The 21,423-nt window shown below is 34.4% G+C and overlaps 3 protein-coding genes and 1 long non-coding RNA gene across 4 annotated transcripts; 2 read left to right on the forward strand and 2 right to left on the reverse strand.

Moving 5' to 3' along the window:
- The first annotated feature begins 477 nt into the window (after positions 1-477).
- On the forward strand, positions 478-8,124 carry LOC128679088 (luciferin 4-monooxygenase-like). Its single transcript, XM_053761080.2, has 12 exons — positions 478-541; positions 980-1,142; positions 2,165-2,372; positions 3,090-3,288; positions 3,736-3,861; positions 4,440-4,614; positions 5,093-5,233; positions 5,649-5,774; positions 6,298-6,381; positions 6,898-7,044; positions 7,282-7,450; positions 7,954-8,124. Exons 2-12 carry the CDS (start codon positions 987-989, stop codon positions 8,079-8,081), a joined length of 1,659 nt encoding a protein of 552 aa, XP_053617055.1. The 5' UTR covers positions 478-541; positions 980-986; the 3' UTR covers positions 8,082-8,124.
- Positions 6,910-7,997, reverse strand: LOC128679090 (uncharacterized). Its single transcript, XR_008405717.1, has 3 exons — positions 7,882-7,997; positions 7,276-7,425; positions 6,910-7,023 (listed from the first exon to the last, which is right to left on the reverse strand). It is a non-coding gene; the product is annotated as an uncharacterized LOC128679090 (long non-coding RNA).
- A 1,014-nt stretch (positions 8,125-9,138) lies between the features above and the next one.
- Positions 9,139-19,301, forward strand: LOC128679089 (luciferin 4-monooxygenase-like). Its single transcript, XM_053761081.2, has 11 exons — positions 9,139-9,418; positions 9,834-10,041; positions 11,284-11,482; positions 12,896-13,018; positions 13,709-13,883; positions 14,678-14,818; positions 14,887-15,012; positions 15,592-15,675; positions 16,152-16,298; positions 16,707-16,872; positions 19,003-19,301. Exons 1-11 carry the CDS (start codon positions 9,248-9,250, stop codon positions 19,116-19,118), a joined length of 1,656 nt encoding a protein of 551 aa, XP_053617056.1. The 5' UTR covers positions 9,139-9,247; the 3' UTR covers positions 19,119-19,301.
- Positions 19,302-19,306: 5 nt separating this feature from the next.
- Positions 19,307-21,377, reverse strand: LOC128679087 (uncharacterized). Its single transcript, XM_053761079.1, has one exon. The coding sequence runs from the start codon at positions 21,256-21,258 to the stop codon at positions 19,327-19,329; it is 1,932 nt and encodes a 643-aa protein (XP_053617054.1). The 5' UTR covers positions 21,259-21,377; the 3' UTR covers positions 19,307-19,326.
- Positions 21,378-21,423: the final 46 nt, after the last annotated feature.

The raw sequence follows: 21,423 nt of genomic DNA on the forward strand, positions 1-21,423 counted from the left end.
ATACATGTACAAAAATTAAAAAAAAATGTTGTGGCTTCTATTTGGTCCCATAAAAACCCCAATAATTATTGTTCTTCAATATTTTCTATGTTATGTACAGAAATAGTTCACTTACAGTTTTATTACATATCTATCTTCTTCTTCATAGTCGTATTCCTCACGGCTGAGGATCGTGGTAATTACGTGGAATGAAACATGGGTACCTACACAAGAACTTTTTGGCATTATTAATGGAGTGGTTTGCCATTGCCATTTAACACACAAGTTAATAATAATCAACCAGTGTGCAGGTTTCCTCACGATGTTTTCCTTCACCGGAAGCAAGTGGTGGTCGATGAAAACTACTATATATGAGTCAGATTTGTATACAAACTCATGTGGCACAAGTAGGATTCGAACCTGGGACCTTTCGAACCACAGTCTTAACCTTTACACCACCACCACTTGTATAGATATAGAATGTAGATTACCTGCCTCGATTGATAACACCAAAAGAGTGGCATTGATCGTCTCGATACTTATACGTCTAGACATTTTCTGGGTAAGTACGCTTGGCTGTAATAAAAGCAAAAATACTTGTAGAATAAATTTTAACACATTGCCCAAAAATATCCCTACAAAATAGTTCCATGTTGGGGATATTATCACCGCATTTTTTTAGAAAAATTAAGCCTCACTGTGCTGAATAGAAGGTCCGATTGATTGGTGCACAGATACAATAAATTGCCTTTGGATTTACTGAAAAATGTACAACATCATTATAATAAAGATCGATAATAATATGTTCATCTATTTTTTATACCAACCTGTTCAACTCTTATTCTTTTTTTTTAAATATTCCAAAAGATTGCCTGCGAGAAATTATTTACAGCGATAAGGCCGCCTTTGGCCCATGTAATTAAGATTATAACTGTATCTATATTTTTATTACGTGCAATAAAGGGTTATTTTATTATATTGTATTAATATTAAATTTTAGTTAAATAATGCACGCCCGGCCCAGAAGGAACGCGTCAATATATTTGTTCCTCGATGATTTGACCTCCAGGGTCGTCGCCAGGAGTGGCATCCCCTCAGACAGGCACCATATCGGGAAATTGATACAGCAGAGCTTGCGGGATGACCCTAACTTTATTTTGCAAGTAGGTACTTTCGTAAAATAGTATTTCAACTAGGTATATGTCTATTTTTTTTATTATCTCTCTAATCCGACCTGTACTGGGTACAATTTTTCCACTTCAACAGTTTTTTTCATATCAAAAGGTAAGAAATCGTTAAAGTGTTATGGCTGCCTTTTGTGCATTTATTGTTCACTTATTTAGGTTTTCAGTTATATTTGTAATACATTTTGTATGTGCAATAAAGAATTTTGTCTTGTATTGTACTTTATTCACAATTAGCGACTTGTCCAAACTTCGCTCGGATAAAACCAGGGTAAAACATAATAAATTTGTACAACCTTCCTTAGGATTTTCACTCATTCACACTCTATTTGTGAAAACTCATGAAAAGTTTATAAGTTTTTCGCGAATAGTAGAGGACTTTGTTTTATAATTTGTAAGGCTCGGGATTTTTTTAGATATACATTTTTAAAAGATGACCTAAAGGGAGCTGGGCGGGAGATTGTTTACCGTGTGCAGGTTGTGTTGTGATTGAATAGAGCCATTTATTTAATTTGTACGAGTATATTCGTTTATAACAAACAAGCTCGAAAACGACTGGACCCAATTTTATGAAATTTGACATTAGAGTAGAATACCGCCAGGAGTACCAGAAAAAAATCCTGGACAATGTAGCAAGCGTGACCGCTTGCTACATTGTCCAATTGCTACGGTGTCAAGCTAGTACGTAAAGTAGTACGAAAAAAAATAAAATTTTAAGTTTATTCTAGAAAAATAAAAAGTACAGTAAATATATTAAATAAAAGAAATTACCAGGGCAATACTTTATTGCCGATAATGACCACAGATCAAAACGCTGTTACCAATGTAAGTACTAGAATAAGTAGAAAGTAAACATCAGATACATTAATTAGGTGATCAGTTAAGGTAAAAAATATTCTAAGGTAATTTATCATTATTACTAATATTAAAGTCTTAATGTTTGTCGAAACGATTGTCATAACCATAGATAAAAGAAATATATGGTCATAACATACTTTTAGATTGATGCATCTACCGATACAAGAGAGACTAGTGGGTCAGTACTCAGAAGATCCACGCAATTTGCTATAGCAATGAACAACTTTGGGATCAAATGTGGTGACGTCATCGGCCTGGTTGTACCAAACCGTCGGGAAGTCTGTATAGTCATGTACGCTGCTCTGTACCTTGGCGCGGCTGTCGCTTGCCTTGATGTTAACATGGGAATTAGTGAGTATTCGTCTATTTATATTCTATTATCTGTATTCTTCCTAAGATCCACTTTCGTAATTTTTCTATCCTAATTAGCACTGTCTTCTGCACCATCATTGTTCGGACAATGATGTTTTTGGGCGTATGTTCTGTCTAGACGATTTTTGATGTCATTTTTCGTAGTTGCCCCTTCACGTGAGGACGCATTGGTGCCTTTCGTGATTGAGAATGCACCCGTCTCTTATCTAGAATTATAACGACGATAAATATATTAAAGCTTATCACGTAAATGACAATTGACCTTGCAAGGTTAGTGAATGAAAATTCATGGTTAATCAGCCGTCTAGCGCCATCCTAAATCGTGATAACTAAATCGTGATGCGGGTTGCCAATTCACTTCACTTTTCACTATCCAATTTTTTGACAATGAGACGCATACGTAGAGGCATTGTGATGCGATGCGAAGTGGAATTTGATTATTGATTGGCTGTCTCACATTGAACAGTGAATTGAAAAGTCACACTACGAGTTCAAGTAGGAATGATTAGATTTATTATTAAAAGTACAATTTTTTTCTTCTTCTTCCACTGTAAATTTCTTTTGGATACCGTTTTATTTAACTAATGTATTATACTGAGCATTTCTATTGTAAAAAAGGAAGTGTTCGAAAATACATAGGTACCCTGTATACAATGAAATTTCGACAAATATTTATGTACTTTTACGATTTTTTAGATGAAATGCAAGAGGTTCTAGACAACGTAAAACCACAGATTGTGTTCAGCATGAACGACTACATTAAAACCGTTGGAGAATCCGTAACAAGAGCGAAACTGTCCTCAGAAATAGTCACTCTAGATGCTAATGATGACCACTTAGATATTGAAACATTTTTGCGAAAATTCGGCGATGTTTCGAAAGTTGACGTGTTCAAGTAAGTTATTCAGCTATAAATTAAGTTATATATTTCAAAGTTGTTCCTCCTTGCAAGGTAGTCTCCAGGTTGTCACAGCGTTTCTTGGCAATGTGTCCTAGTATTCTTCGCAGGCCAGTGTAGTCGTTGTTGGAAGACGTAAGTTCGTTGGTTTGGTGTGCTGTCGCATATTACCCCATTCTGATAATAATAATAAAAATTAAACCCAATAACATCAAAACTCTCCAAAGGGCCTTTAGGTACGTGTTGGATCTATTATATCAACCACATGCGCAAGCCTTTCAAGACCGGACTTTAGGTATGCCGTGAATCCCAAAAGAAGAAACAACAATAAAATAAAACTTACTAAATAATTGGAATTCTCTGATAGAGACTAATAATTTAGACTAGCAGAAAAACATTAAATTAAAGAATGTCCCGAAAACAAAACATTTTTGGTGTCTTCAGGCCAACTGAATTTGATCCATCTCAGACGATCTCATTCCTCATGATGACCAGTGGAACAACCGGTGGCGCAGTCAAATTTGCAGCTCTTTCACATGCCAGCATTTTGTATGGATGCGTGGATATTTGGTAAGACCATAATCCTACTAATATTATAAATTCGAAAGATGTATGTTGTTTGTCACTCATTCACGCAAAATCTGCTGGACCGATTATTATGAAATTTGGTACATGGGTAGAATATAACCTGAAATAACACATAGGGTACTTTTTATTCCGAAATTTCCACCGGAGCGAAGCCCCGGCTAGTAATATATATATATATATATATAATACTTATTGATCTTTAAGATATTTCATGACTTTGTTGACCAATCGAATCAAATTCGATCAACAATCTAATTATATGTGCTCAATACCATATCTTAACATGGATAATGTTCTGCTCTGCTACTTGCAGTATGCTGTATGTGTTCTGCTGATTCTTATCAGCGACTTCTATTAAAATATATTATATTTTAAATATAAGTCGCTGTCGTATCTATCCGTATGAGCGCGATAAACTCAATAACTACTGAACAGATTTTGTACAGTTTTGACTAATGGATAATGTGGTTCCTGATGAAGAATTTTGTGTATAATGTTTTTGGTTTTACCTGAGTAAAGCCGGGATGGGCCACTAGAAATAAATAAAGAATGATCACCAGGTCTCGACAACACAAGTTCCCTGACCCAGAGAGAATGGCGTTGATCCTGTCTCCGCTGCAGTGGGTGTCAGCTATATTCCACTACGTATTGTCTCCAGTACTCAGATACACAAGACTTCAGTCTCCATTACGACTTGACAAGCCTTATATTTATACCATGATTAATAAGTACAGGGTAAGATTTTTTTCATTTCTTTAAAAAATATATTCTTGATTGTCACATTATAATAGAGTGGAGATAGAATGAGCATTCGCTTGCTTGATGTAAATCAGCCTTTATGTTAATTTATTTATCCATCCTTTTCTACCACTTGCCATTTCATTCAACACTTGACAACATTCAACACCAATGTTGCAATCCAAATGTCTCTTCTTTATGAATTCTCATTAATACTTAATTTCAAAGTTGTATGTTTATTATCTCTCATATCATAGCATGTCAAGCTCCTGCACTAATGGGAACACTCCATGTCCGTCGGTGGATATCATACGAGGTGATTAAGGGCTAACACTTAATCGTATTAATGTCGTAAGACAACCATGGGCGGTTTATCATATTTTTGAGTTCTCATATTCACTTTCTTTTATATTACACACCATGCAATGTTTTATTATATTTATGTTATTAATAACTTAAATTTCTTCTTTTCCAGCCCACTCATATGATCTGCAGTCCTCCATTAATGGCTAGTTTGTTGAATATGGACGATACCAACAGCTGTGATCTCTCTTGTTTCAACTACATCGTAGTGGGAGGCAGCTATGTCAGTCCAGCATTACTTAAAGCCATCCAGGTGTTTATTACCATTTTTGTATTGTGTGATTCTTACAGAATTTTATTATAATTAGGTACTAAACCTACTAATATTAATAAACAAAGTCGCCCTACGCCTCTCTTTGTTTCTAACTTTAACTACGCACCGGATTTTGATGCTGTTTTACTGTTAAGTATTTAGAACAGTATATTCCTCGAAGGTTTATCCATATGTATGTAAATGACCCCATGCGAAACCGTACCAAGTAGCTAGTATTGATTTTTAAAAGAAAACTTAATTATTTACCACAAAAAAATGGAGAAATCGAGACCTTTGTTGACACGACCTTTGTGCCTACTATATGTACATTGTACACTGTGTCACAAACTTTTTTTTTGTTAATCTTTAGAAAACAACAAAAAAATATTTTTATTTATAAAATGTTTTATTACAGAAAACTGTGCCTAATACTGATGTACAAGTGTTATACGGACAAACAGAAATGTCTGGCATGATAGTGTCAGCTGATGATAAACCTATAGAATCCGTTGGTAGACTCATAGAAACTGTTCAGTTTAGAGTAAGTATACTTAGTACAAAACTTTAGAACATTTCCCAATCGAGACAATGAAAATAATTTCATTCATATAATTTACGTTTGTTTCATCTGAGGATTTTCGTGGTTTTTTCTCATCTGTCGAGCGACGGATAGTCCGCAATATTCGTTTTCCTTCTTTTTCGTCTCTCTGTCACGGTCGTCGGCATCCCTAGTTGTCAGACCATTGGCACGCATATCATTCTTGATGACATCAGCTACAATTATACTCATTCACTTATTTATTCTTTACGGGGTATGCAGAGTCATATAGTAGGGAAATCCGAAGGCCATCTTAAATAATTATTTTATGCAACATGATAAACTATAGAAACCATTAGCTTTCAACATTTTGTCATTTCATTCATTCATTTAATTTATTTGCAAACACCTACCTAAACAGTAAGTATATACCTAATTTATAGACATGTCTATCAAGGCAATTTAAATATTTTAAGATATAATAAATAAATACATTTAATCAAATTATGATGTCTATTATGTTCAGTTAATTGACCACAATACTCACGAAGACATTGTCGAACCAAACAAGACTGGAGAACTTTGGGTGAAAGGACCAGGATTGTTCAAGGTAGGTACGGCCAGAGTAAAACTTTCTTGTATCCGTTTATTTTACATTGCTTTCTTTATATTTATTATAACATATTAATTATGTAACAAATTAAAATCATACAAATTATATTAAATTACCCTTACAAATTAAAATTATTAAATTTACACGTACTTGTAAAAATACACGTGATTTCGGAGTTAAAAATGCTAAAAAAACGTCACGTCCCCCAAGAACCTACTCATCTATACTATGATTATAAAGAGGAAGGCGTTTGTGAATTTGTGAGTATGTATGTTTCAGGCGAGTAATCTCCGAAACAACCGAACGGATTTCAAAAATTCTTTCACCATTAAAAAGGTACATTATAATACTAGATGTTGTCCGGGGCTTCGCTCCCGTGGCAATTTAGGCATACTATCAGATAGCATCTACTTATAGCAATCTTGTATAATTTAGTACCAGTACAAACTCACAAACGCTTACCTCTTTATAATATAGTATAGATATATATAAATATTTTTTGCATTTCCATAGGGTTATTACAACGATCCAGGAAGAACAAAGGAGACATTTTCAGACGATGGTTGGTTCAAAACTGGCGATCTTTTGTACATGGATGAACATCGCTACTTGTATTTCGTAGATCGATTGAAAATGCTGCTGAAATACAAAAATCATCATGTTAGTATGTTTACAACTTTTTATTTAACTTGCAATGTGTATATGCACATAGTTATGAGGGCATAAAAATCTAGAGCATCAATATTGAAGCAGATATCCTCAACCGATTGAGGTGAAATTTTGTATAAGTACAATTTAAGTTTAGATGACAGTAATTCATTCGTTATACGAGATTTTTAACGTTTAAAGGATTGTTTTTTACTATTTTCAAAGACTGAATATTATTAATACGCGTAGGTATCTCCTGTGGAAATCGAGAACGTGATCCAACAGCACCCTGGAGTGTACCAAGTGGCCGTGACTGGCATAGTGGAGGACTTGGAGTCTGGAGACCTGCCCGTGGCATGTGTCGTAAGGAGACCTGGCCATGACGTTACAACACTGGAAATCAAGGAGCTTGTTAAAAGTAGGTCGATAAGTTATGGTTAACAACGCGATAGTCGATTTGGTCTGAAGACGTATAGTTTGTGTATAGTATGCTCAGTTCGTATACCAATCCGACCATAATACGACTCATGTACCTATTAGTTTTCATCGACCACCACTTGTTTCCAATATCATGATGGATGGACATTGCGCACTCTAGTCGATTATATCATATAGTAAGTATGTGTAAAGATTTTTATTTATTTATTTATTTAACCAAAGTTATGAATATATTAGTAGGAAAGTATGGAAATAGACTAACATTTGGTATGTAGTATGAATATGGATAATAGGTATTTATTTACTTGAAATAGATCACACTAGATCATCGAAAATCGGTTGAATTTTTGTACGATTTTTACCATTAGATAGTCTCATTCCTGAGGATGGTTTAGATGTATAATTTATTACGGTTTTACTCAGGCGAATCCGGGACGGGCCGCTATATGTACTAAATGAAAGCACATTTTCCATCCTTTTCAGACTCTCTGTCAGATACGAAGCAGCTGAGAGGCGGAGTCATATTCATGGACCAGTTACCTATGACAGCTTCCAGCAAAATCAATAGATCTCTGCTAAAGAAGATTGTTACTGAATTAACAAAGGAATAATGGATTTATATTTTATTTACTAAATAAATACATTTTTATCTAATTTTCATTTCGTTTTTATTTCGTTTTTATTTCGTTTTTATTTCGTTTTTATTTCGTTTTTATTTCGTTTTTATTTCGTTTTTATTTCGTTTTTATTTCATTTTTATTTCATTTTCATTGCCAACAGAAGTTGTCGAACAACCCGCCGAACCAGTTTTTAGAGTCTCTCTACAAAATAAATAAACAAACCATTTAAGGTTTGTGGTGCTGTTTATTACGTAGGTATGTGATGTAGGTTTGGTCACTACTTGCCGTTAGATAGTGGTAGGTAGTCGTAAAAGTAATGTCAGATCCCTTTTTTTTTGGAAAGTTTTCCAAAAAAAGGAATCTGACATTACTTACTTAACATTATCTACATCTAGGCGACTTTCGTAAAGTCTAACACCAGGCGTAGTTTATATGTGAGGTTTTTTACCGCTAGGAAAATCCAGCAATGTACATAACGTCGAAACCACCAACGTTCGGCGAACAGTTTTTTTATATGCCGGCACAATAGCAAAACGTGGCCTTTGATTTTCGCAACCTGAACCTGTGCCCTGGACACTAGTACACACCGTAAGGAATAACATATATTTCCAAATTTATAATTAATACATAGCTAAGTATACAAGGTATAGCGGTCCATGGGGCTCCGATGCTCAAAGGCTGAGGAAGGAACCGGGAATACGCTTAGATGAGAGAAAGAGCTAAGTATTCAAAGGTACTAAGGCTAAATATATGTATTGATTTCTATTTTAAAACTCAACTGACTAGATGTATAACCAAATAAAGTACACAAAGTATATATAATATACCTACTACATGAGACTAAAATATTTAAAGTATACCTAGTCAAAGCCAACGATGGTAAAAAGTACATTTATTTATGGAGATAACATAATATAATTGTGAGACGGTGTTAATTGTTCCAAATTCTCGTCAGAACTACATGATATCAACGTTATCTACGTCACCTAATTTTTTAGCCTCACACTAATAGCTATACGGATCCCTCGACTGACAAACGATATTCATTCAAATGATAAATAAGTTCAACGCACACAATATAGATAAATTAGATCTATTATATAGCAGACCATACTTCATTCATACTATATCGTTGTTGGCAAGTTAACATATTCATAATGAACGGTATTTTGGACAATTTCCAATTCAAACCTAGTGACGAAGTCAATTGGTACTTCGAGGAGTTGACAGCGAAAGTTGTAGCCGATAGTGGAATTCCAACGGATATTTATCATGTGGGAAAAAACTTGCTGAGGGTTTTTAAAGATAATCCTAATACAATTTCTCGGGTAGGTACAGTACCATATTTTTTGTTTGTAATGTGATTTAATTAGCTAATTAATCAATAATTATTATTGATTCAAAATATATACTTTTTACTTAAGTTAAGTTTAAGCAATGCTTTCAAAAAGTCGCTTTCTTTGGTTGACGGTCGACTTATATAAAAATAATTGATAAATAATAACTTCATTGGTTTTTGTTTTTTATAGATTACTTTTACCTAAGTCACGGTAGTTAAGTTATATCTAGTAACTGGGATCACATTTATGTAAATCTAATCATTATATTGAAAATATCAATGAACAATATTAACATTGCTGGTTTTATATTGCGGTAAATCAAATCTCACATTAAAACTACGCAATGTAAACGCATTCGGCTAGGGTGTAGCCGACATAACAATAACATGATCTCTATCACCAGATCGACGGCGCCGTGGGCCAACACTACACGAACCGACAAGTTTTGGAAAAATCCGTCAAATGTGCCACAGCATTCAGAAAACTGGGAATAAGAAAAGGCGACGTGGTGTTGATACTAGCCCCTAATCATCTGGACCTGACTGTACCTTTCTATGCCTGCTTTTATATCGGCGTCATAGCCGCTGGGATCGATAGAACACTTCGTACAAGTGAGTGCATAAAAAACCCTCTTTCTCTCATTTCAGCGTATTCCTGGTTTCTTCCTCAGGCTTTGACCGTCGAAACCCAGGGTTCGCTTTCTTTTTCGTCTCCACTTTGCACGATCATCGGCAACTGTGGTTGTCAGACCATTGGCACACGTATATAATACTCGATGACACCAAGCCAGCATTTCTTGGGTGTGCCACTTCTGTCAAAGCTAGGCGGGAGTGGCATAGCCAGACATTTGTTCCCTACGTAATTTGCGGGTCTGCGCAAAAGGTGGCCGTACCAGGGCAGGCGGCAGGCGGCACTCCTGGAGTTTGTGGCTATGTCAATGTTACGGACATGAAGACTTCCACGAATACGTGAGTCAGGTAAGTGTATTTATGAATGATTATTTTTATGTTATGTCCGACCTAATATTGGAATCGATGGTTTTGGCAGAAATCGAAATTTTCGGTTACTAAATTAGGAGATAAAGTCGTCTACTACTTCGGGTAGGTTGCACCATTCAACTTTGACGTTAACTTTAACATACTTTATGCTTTGCGTTTTTATGCGCCGGTTAAAGTTCACATCAAAGTGGACTGCTGCAACCCACTCTTAGTAGTTTTATCTCCTAATTTAGATAAGAATCTACTGTAATAAAGTTTATGTTGATCATAAAATACTAAATACCTAAATTGGAAAATTCCACGGTCGCACGTAGCACGATAATCTGTAACTATCATTGTAATATTTTTATGTCATAACGAACAATTCTTGTTTTTTATCCTTAAAATTGTAACTGAGGAAACAACCCTGAAAATGTCAAAAGATAGAAGAATAGATAATAGATAGTAGAAGATAAAGTTGACAAAGATTTTGATTTGGTCTCATCTTTTTTCCTCACACGGTAGATAAAGCCAAGAGTCACATATTTATATAAAAAAATGTTTAAAATGGGTCTCTCGACATGGTGTCGAATGACGTCGAATCGACATACGTTGTGGCGAAAATATTTCAGTGTGGTACATTGGAGTGAAAACTTAATGAAGCCACACCCATTAAGTCGAATGACACCACAGCGACGTGAGTTGTGGAGAAAAAGAATTGTAATTTATGTGCATATTATTACAGGCCAGTTTAAATTATTTCGCCACAACGTCATTCGACACCACGTATGGGATTCGATTAAAATTTATAGTCCTTTGAGCCAGGCCCTTTGCCTCGGTCCATAAATTAAAGAAATAAATATTTAATGATTTCAGAGGAACTGTCAAACGTTTTCACTATAACTAAGCCGAAGATAATCTTTTGCCAAGATGAGAAATCTAATGAAGTTCAAAAAGCATTGAACAATGAAAAGCTGGATTCGCTCATTATCACTTTTGATAAAGGAGACACTCACACGAGTTTTTCACAATTCTTAGAAGAATATGGGGGGCAGGAACCTGTTGAAGATTTCAAGTAATTCTTTTTTTTCTATTAAAATCAATATACTAGTTATTCGCCGCGAACATAGACAGATTTTACAAAATTGTGAATATTTCGAAAACGACTTAGCCGATTTTGATGCTCCACGACTTTATTTTATTGACCTACATACATCAGACCAACGTTTCGAAACTCATTTACTTATCCTTTCATCTCATTTTTCGTTTAAAATTTTATATATAGTGAAAAATAGTCATAATTATCCATCGATATAGGGTTAAGGCAAAATTTAATAGTGCGACATAATACTGTAATGTCCGTTACAGTGTTTAGCCATGTCCTAAATACTACTACTTAACTTCTGGATGCAATAAAATATACATTCAATCAAATATCTCAAAACACCTTTTTCAAAGTTACAGTCTTTTGGCTTCACACGGCAGCGCGTGCCGTGTTCAACAATAATAGCTATCTACCTACATTTTTAATTCCACGATATTTTAGAATCTATTCATCCAATTTATGTGCTATAAAAGACAAAATTTATTCTCATGAAACTATCTTGATGATTAAATAACTTTTAATCATAAGGATTAATATGCTTGTGTAAAAATAATTGTCAAAATGCACCTTTTAATTTACATTATCTCTTTACATATAAAATGCCTTATAGTTACTTAATTATAAAAGATAGATGTATAGTGTCGCGGAATTTTTTATGGATCTACTAAAAAACTATATTTTTGTAGTACATTATATACATATATAACCAACATTAGAGCCAACGCACGCACGTAAAGATTTTAGGTAGTGCTTTTTTTCGGATTAGGTACTTTATAAGTGTTCATTGATATGGTTGAAAAATAATTTATTTAAAAATAAATATATACCTATAGCAATCTCTGATAATGTAGCTTTCTAATGGTGAAAGAATTGTTGAATGCGGTTTGGTAGCTTCGGAGATTACCCGCCTCAAACATACAAACAAACTCACCTCAATATTTTTTTTACAAAATTGTGAATATTTCAAAAAAGTATTTTGTTGCCCCACGAACTTAGAATTTCCATTGGCAGATCCTACATACCTTTTAAATTTTATCAAAATCGGACCAACGGTTCGAAAGTTGTCGCATTACAAACGGTCAATAAAATCAATGAATGCCATTGCATATTTTTCTTCTAGGGTATTTGTTTATACTACCAAGCAGGGGCATCATACGCGCTTTGCATACTATGTGCATTTTGATCTTTTGCCACAGTACCCTGTAATTACACTGCCTCTCTTGCCATTCAAACGGGAACACAATAATGAAAGCACTGCTGTAAACTGGCAGTAGAAATATAGCTCCTGACTATATGTAGTTAAAGTAATATTAATGGTAACGTAACTAGAATTCTGATTATCCACAAATTTATGTATCTTAATGTTTATCGAATTATTTTCAGAGCAACAGATTTCGACCCAGCTGATACGATTGGATACTTGCTCTCAACTAGCGGTTCAACAGGTCTACCCAAATTAGCCGCGATAACTCACAAAAATTTATCGATCGGAGGAAGATTGGCATGGTATCTATTTTATGATAGAATAGCTGCGCCCCGAGGCTTCGCTCCCGTGGGAATTTCGGGACAAAAAGTATCCTACGAGTTTTTCCAGGTTGTAGGTTAATTAGGTTATAGGTTATTTTACCCGTGCACCAAATTTCATAATTTGTCCAGTAGATTTCGCGTGAAAGTCGTGAAAGTACTCTTTCACGCGCATTTATAATATTATTATGATTTTATTATATAAAATTAAGATTTAATTATAAAAAATAGTGTATATCTATCTATATATATATAAAATTCTTGCGTTACTGAGTGACTGATTGACTGACTGACGGACGGTTCCCTGGGGAGTGTAAGTGAGCACTAAGAGTGGGTATTTGGAAATTTCACCCCGATGAATGGGGTGAAAACATTTTATATGAAAGTTCTACACCGTTGAAGTTAGTGACTTGAAAATTTGGGTTTTTCACAACAAATTAATAAATACGTGTTTCAGATTTTTCTGAAAATTTAACCTCCACCCCTACAAAATTTGGGTGAAAATTTGTATGGGACTTAAAACAATTTTCAAGATAAAAAGCTGAAAATTGGTAAACATAGGTACTCTTCATCATTTTTCTTAAGGAATGATTTTACTATGAAATTCAAGCGGGCGAATTCGCGGGCAAAAGCTAGTTTGTTATATAATTACCTATTAAAATTAAATTTCAGGGCAAACTACACAAAGTTCCCTGAATGCATAAAGATGCACTTCAACATATCGCCGCTGCAGTGGCAGTCTGCTGCTCTGATGCACATCACGACTCCCCTATTGAAGATCCCTCAGTTGATAACCTCAGGATCATTGACGCAGGAACACTTCCATTATCTACTAAGAAAGTACCAGGTAAGGATTTAGCATTTTTAAAAGTTATTTTGCACGCAAAAACTACTGGGTAGATTTTTACAATTGTTTAGCTCTTAGAAGGTCTGACTTAACTCTTATATAGGTTTCATCGCGATATCAATAATGACAGATATCAATGAGTTTCGAACCGTTGGTCTGATGTATGTAGGATCTGTCAATAGAATTTTTAAGTTCGTGGGGGCATCAAAATCGGCTACCTAAGTCGTTTTCGAAATATTCACAATTTTGTAAAATCTCATCAAAATTTATTGTATTCGCGAGGTCTAACTATTTTCCTATAGTTAAGCTGGATCATTATGAATCTTCTTCAGGAGTTTCAGATCTTCGATTTTTATACATCAACAGAAAATGCTCATCAAACTGAACAATGTTTGTTAAGTCGTCATTTCTATATTTCCTATAGTTTATATGCACCGTTATGGGTCTACATCAGATCTTCCAGATCTTCGATTTTTATATCTCAACAGAAAATGCTCGTCAGGCTGAACAACTTCTGTTAAGGCGTCATTTCTATATTTCCTATAGTTTAGCTGTACCATCATTGTTCTCCATCAGGTGTTCCAGTTTTCAAAATCATTTATACCCTATATGTTGCCCAGGCTTAATAGCTATATAACAAAAAAGTTTCATTCAAATACGTCCAGTAGTGCCGAAGATTAGCGTGTACAATCAGACATACAGACAGATTTTTTTTTCAGATTCTTACTCTGTTACATAACTATGTAAATTTATTTAATGTACAAGATTTGTTTTATTATATGTATTGATTTCAGCCCAACCTATTACTGAGCAGTCCAAATCTAATGACTACACTACTGAAACCAAGCAAGAACGACTCGACACTTTTGTCCTGTCTAAATATAATTTACTTAGGAGGAAGTACAGTCTCCAAAGAATTGGTTCAACAGATCAAGGTATGAATAATATTGAGAAAAAAAGATCGGTTTCAAAACGTCAAATATTTTTTAAAATGTTTTTTTAGGATATAACGCCGAAAACATCTGTGGTATGTGTGTACGGTTCAACAGAAATGTCCACTATAGCTTTCGTTTTGGCAGACAGCCCATTGGGATGTGTCGGCAGAGAGGCTCCTTGCTTCAAGTATAAAGTGAGTACCTATATACAGAGTAACTTCTATCCTAACTAAAATTATAAATGCGAAAGTAAGTTTGTTTGTTACCTCAAACAATCTTTTAGAAATTTTGCATAAGTATGGAGAAGGACGGAGGGTACCTGCTTTCATTCTGGAAAATTAACGTGGGCGAAGCCGCGGGCAAAACTAGTACTAAATATATTCTCAAACATCCTTTGAAACATCAGCTACAACAAATAAAAGATATAAAACAAAGTTCTCCTTTGCGCCCTGTTTCTAAGCCTTTTACTACGCAACAGATTTTTATGATGTTTTCCCTGTTATTTAGACAATTTACTACGAAAATTTTAAAGACCTCATGAGAAAACGTGCCAGATAGCTGGTTAATAATAAATTAATTTCAAAGGATTTGCATTAATCGTGATCTCATCTAGCCATGATGGATGCAACTCCATTGAAACGTCAGCCGAAATAATGTCCCGCAGATAAAATATATTAGCTAATAACTATCATGATTACTTCTTATTTCACATATTTTCTTGGTTTTATAAAATTTTGTAGTTTATTAATGTATTCGTTGGTTTCAAATTTTAGTTGGTAAATACAGAAACGAAAGAAGTTATTAACGAGCCCAACGTGCCAGGAGAATTATGGGTCAAAGGCCCTTCTGTATTCAAGGTAAGTACATAAAATAAAACGGCAAACACAAAGCACTTACACAATAAAACACACACACACACTTATAAAAGTGTTTTCTATTAAGTACTCTATCTATATAATCTAGCTAATCAAGTCATTTTCAACCGATACGCGTGTGTAGACCTTAGTTTACACTTTTATGTGTGGTGTAAATAAACTTTTTATCTATATAACAAGACTGAGGCCGAATGGGTACATTTTGGTACAAGAAGGAGTAATGATCGAAAAGGTTAGGGTTAAAAAGACGTGAGTCCTTTTTTTGGATTACCTATTACCAGTTTTTAAAGTTGGGATTTCAAAAATTCATTCTCGTGGATTTTTAGGTACAAAGCAAGCATTATTGTACCTAATAATGCTCCTCAGTAGATTCTGCTGCAAGCACATAAGTAATGTAAAACAAAGTGATGAACACAAAGATTCAATACATTTATAACTACACTTTTTCAATTCGGCAGGGATATTATAATAATCGTGAAGAAACGATAAAAGTATTTTCAGAGGACGGATGGCTAATGACTGGGGATTTGCTATATAGGGACGAGAAAGATAACTACTTCTTTAGCGACAGACAAAAGTTTCTACTCAAATACATGAACAATCAAGTAAGTAGGTACTTCATTATTTATTACTTCTCAAAAGCTACAGTAGTTTGTAGCTTTGGGAAACATTATTTAATTTAAACGTCAAAAGGTAACCTACCCGTAACATTTCGAAATCTTCAAAATTATGGTTTATTTTTCAAGCGCTTTCAAGAGAGAGATAGAGAGAGAATAAGACATTTAAGAGGAATAGTGATCAGCTGCGAACTGAGTTAGCTGGCTGATAGTGGATTGACAGAAGAAATCATTGTACCTAGCTTAGTAGAAATATAGTAAAACCATTAATAGTACTATAAAAAATAAACGTAAAAACCTAAAATAACGTGGTTCTGTAAACAGTCTGGAAGGCAAAAAATTGTTTTAGGTTTATTTTTCTTTCTCTAGTACCTAGGAATTATGTGTTCATCCTAGATATCACCAACGGAGTTAGAACAAGTAATCCGAAGCCATCCAGCGGTCCTCGATGTTGTGGTGACTGGCAGACCAGATTCGATGGTTGGAGATTTAGCAGTAGCTGTTGTTGTGCCTTCTCCGGGGAAGGTTATTAAGGCGGAAGAAATTATAGATATCGTTAAAGGTGACTTTGAAGCTACTAGTTCCTTACAACATATATCGAATATTTCCATGGTTTGATGAGAATCTTACCTATATTACTGGAAGTCCCTATTATACTACGAGGGCTGCTATTTATGTATCCGGAATAACAAAATTAAACAAACATATATTATTACATATGGTTTTATTGTTTCTCGAAGTATTCTCCGCGATGATCTATGCACTTCTGCATACGATGAAACCAATTTTCAAAGCACTTTTTCCATTCTGATTGAGGTATGTCCAAAACGTGTGTTTTGAACGCATCAACAGCCTCTTCGCGGCTCGAAAAACGTTGACCACGTAATTTATTTTTAATGTTTGGAAATAAATAAAAATCATTGGGTGCCAGGTCGGGGCTGTACGGCGGATGACCCGTCAATTCAATCTTTTGACCCTCCAAAAAATTATTTGTTTCAGCCGACTTGTGGCAGCTAGCATTGTCGTGATGAAGTATGATTCTGCGTTGTGGGTTGTTCTTTCGTATTTTTTCAAAGACTTCTGGCAAACAAATGGTGGTGTACCATTCAGAATTAACCGTCCTACTATTCTCTAGTGGCACTGTAGCTACATGTCCGTTGATACCAAAAAAACAAGCGACCATTTGCTTTAAAGTGCTTCTCGCACGAACAACTTTTGTTGGATTCGGTTCATCTTGAAAGACCCACACCGTTGACTGCTGTTTAGTTTCAGGGTCATAAGCATAGATCCAGGTTTCGTCACCTGTGTAGATATTATAAACAGCTTTTGACGTGCCACGGTTGTATTTTTTTATCATTTTCTTACACCAGTCGACACGAGCCTGTTTTTGATCTACGCTCAAGTTGTGCGGAATCCAACGCGAACAAATTTTTTTAACAATTAAATGTTCGTGTAATATCGCGTGTATACTCGTCATACTAATGCCCAGAGACGCCTCTATCTCGCGGTATGTAACATGACGATCTTGCATTACTAATTGTCGCACAGCATCAATATTTTGTTGTACCACTACCGATTTAGGACGACCCTCCTTAATGTCATCCGTGAGCATAGACCGTCCACGTTGAAATTCCTTAAACCAATAATACACAGTGGTTTTCGATGGTGCTTCATCTCCAAAAGTTAAAATCAGTTGTTCGATGCACTGTTTTTGAGTTAATCCACGCCGAAAATCATAATAAATCATCGCGCGAAAATGTTCACGAGTTAAATCCATGGCAATGAAGACAAGCTATTTTCAAAATTGGCGCCAATTGAAAAAAACAAATGACAGGGACATGAAAAATATTTATTCTCTAGCCGAAGAGTTCTATTTTCTAATGTTGTAATTACTTTTTAAATATTCTAGAATTATTGGCCAGTTCCGGATACATAAATAGCAGCCCTCGTATATTACTACCTATATAGTAAACTGTCATATTACCGTGAGAACAGTTACCTTTATGATACCCGTGAGGCATATTTTTGTAGGAGCTAAAACTAAGTCAATATACTTATCCCATCTCTTTTAATTTTTATGTTGATTTAGTTAATTTATTTATCATTTCAAATTCCCATCGTTTTCCGATTTGAAATATAGAACATTTACTATCCAAATTCATTGCATATTAGTTAGCGTCATTTATATTAAAGAATTTATTATTGTAATAAACCCTGAGTTTGAACACGCTAATCTATTTAATCTCTAGAACAATTTGGAAAATTCTGTATGTGATGATGTTTGTGTATGTGTATGATGAGCTCACGCTTGCGCGATGTTTCTTTTCTACAAAACAAATTCTGTCATCCATCAGTTTTAGCTGTTGTTACCTTTAAATGTATTTGCTAGTGATTTACCAGCCCTTCTTTATCGAATACCGAGTATAATTATTTATAATATACTCAGACAAGATTTTATAGTTTGGTCCTTCGTGGAAAAGCGAGCAAGGCAATCGAATGGACGATCAATGAAAAATTTATAGATATCTACGCGATGGTCTTTGATGGCAATGGCGGCAGATCAAAAAAGATTCTGAAAATAAAAGGCGTGATATTCCACCAGCATATTCTTACATATGATGCTATATTGACGAAGAAGGCTATCAACAAATATGCGGGGTGCAAATGAAGTAATTCATTAAATACTTTACAGATAATCTCTCGGAGTCGAAGCAATTACGAGGTGGTGTAGTCTTCCTTAAAGAAATGCCGCTTCTTGCCTCTGGAAAGATCGATCGTCAGAAACTGAAGAATTTAGTTAGTAACTAATTAGTCGTGGTGTGCCCTTCACCAAGGTTCTCCACTTGAGTGAAGCACGTGGACTTAAGGTCCGGTGCCGTAATTATTCTCTAATTTTAATAGATAATTGTATAGTATTAAGTATATTTAAAAATATATAGATATTTTAAGTACTGAATTATTTGCATTTGGAACATCTATTATAATAAAACTAAATATTATTATAATGACGTTTTTATTAACACTTTTGTAAATGTTTATCACAGAAAATGCATTTCGCTTTCCTATTATACAATTCAATTCTTGCAGTAATACCACAGACCACACAAATAAGATAGTCACTTGTCTCAATAGGCAGAAATGATACGGGACAAAACATATTAAGGTGACCACTATCACATGAGAAGCCTTCAATTTCATTGTCACAACATTGACAGGTATATTTTTTCTCCTCATTCAATGAGTTATACACAATTGGAGAAATCAAACTTTCTAATTTCAGATTATATTTTTGACTATAGTAGTTTAAATAACTCTTTGTTGCGTTAAATGATTCTTTATCAAAATTACTAATACAATTTTGTATAATCAGCTTGTGAAATTCATTCAATTGAGACTGAGCATGTTTTAAAATAACTTTTTCTTTGACTTTTTCTACATCAACTGGTAACAGTTTTCGAGAATTAGGAATTCTCAGATTATTTTCTAAAGTTTGCCATACATTTGCTATAACTAAATACAATTTCAAGTAATAAGTGTCCATTTCGCCATCTGCGATCAATTGTGTTAATTCAGAAAGTGGTAAGATCTTCGATTTCAATATATTTTGTCGCACCAAAACAATAGCATCCCACAGATTTATAATGGATTTTATTTCATTATGAATTAAAAAAGGCAAATTTGAATTGTCATTCAATTCTGTTGTGAGGAATAGAATATCAATTTGAAGATTTCTTTTTCTAATGTTAACTGATCTGTCTACAGCAACTGCAGTGATCATTCTTCTGTTCTGAGATGAACCCAAATCCAATACCTCATAATTATTATAAGAGTCTTTAATTTCAATTAAACTGTGTTTTACAACTAGATTACCATTTGAAAAATCAAAATTTATTTGGAATATTTGAAAATTGGTAGTTGCTAATAAGAACTCATTTGAATTTACCGCAATGGAGGAAATTTTATAATCATTAATATTTTCTGCATACTGTGACAGCACTTTGTAATTTTCATCTAATGTTTGAACAATAAAATGCCTATGTTTGTCATAGAATAATATAATTTTATTATTAACTTTAGTGTAATTCAGATACTGAGTAACCATATTATCTCTGTGAGGCCAAATAAGATGTTTATTTAGCATTTTAATTTTCGTATTTATGCTACATTCATATAGAATAATTTGTCCAATAACATTGGAGACTACTAACAAACCATTTTTACCACACTTTTCTATCCATAAAACACATTTCACTTCATTAGAATTATCTTCTATGCTGCCTCGAAAATAAGCTATTAAGTTATCATCATTTTTAACTTTAAGAGACCACAAATGTATGTTTCCATTCTTTTGTCCTAAAATTATAGAACACGATTCATCATTGGTTGGTATAAAACACAGAGCACTGGACTCCACAGTGTCAGCTTTGGTCTTCAAGTCCTCCACGCATGTCGGTAGTACCAAATTCAATTCTTTGTTGACACATGCAGACAAATCAAGCAAGTTTGTCCAAGTGCCATTTTGTTTTCCAAATAGAGTTACATTTCCAATATTGTTAAGGACTGCTAATAACGGTTCACGATTAAAAGAGGCATCAGGCGACCATTTACAATCAATTACAGAAGCCATTTCTTGTACAATTTGAGCACTGTGAGGCCACAATGAAGGGTCCATGATAAGTTGCGTAAGTTCGAAGTTACTCACACCGTACTTGATAAAATTGTTTGAAACTAAGTAGGTGGCTGGGCTTGACTTCGGCGTTGGTATCATATATTGATTCATATTTATCGTTTTGTCCATATAATTGATATCATAGGCAAATTCGAAAATATAAATTTCTTTAGGAGTCCGCACTGCAAACACTGTATTGTGCCAACATATAGATGCTTCATCTGTTTTCGAGACAGTAATAGATTGTCTGCAAAATTCTTTCAATGAATGTCGAAGCATATTTGGTTTAATAAATCTATATATTTATTTAAAAATAGTTAACAACAAAAAAACAGGCGCTCGTCACGTTACACCAAACTTACACTCCATTTCAAAGCTTCACAGTGATATTGGCAGTTGTCATATCAGACATGACGTTTTCCCCGATTAGGTTGTAAGTGACTC

This window comes from Plodia interpunctella, chromosome 21, assembly GCF_027563975.2.
Source record: "Plodia interpunctella isolate USDA-ARS_2022_Savannah chromosome 21, ilPloInte3.2, whole genome shotgun sequence".
NCBI lineage: Eukaryota > Metazoa > Arthropoda > Insecta > Lepidoptera > Pyralidae > Plodia > Plodia interpunctella.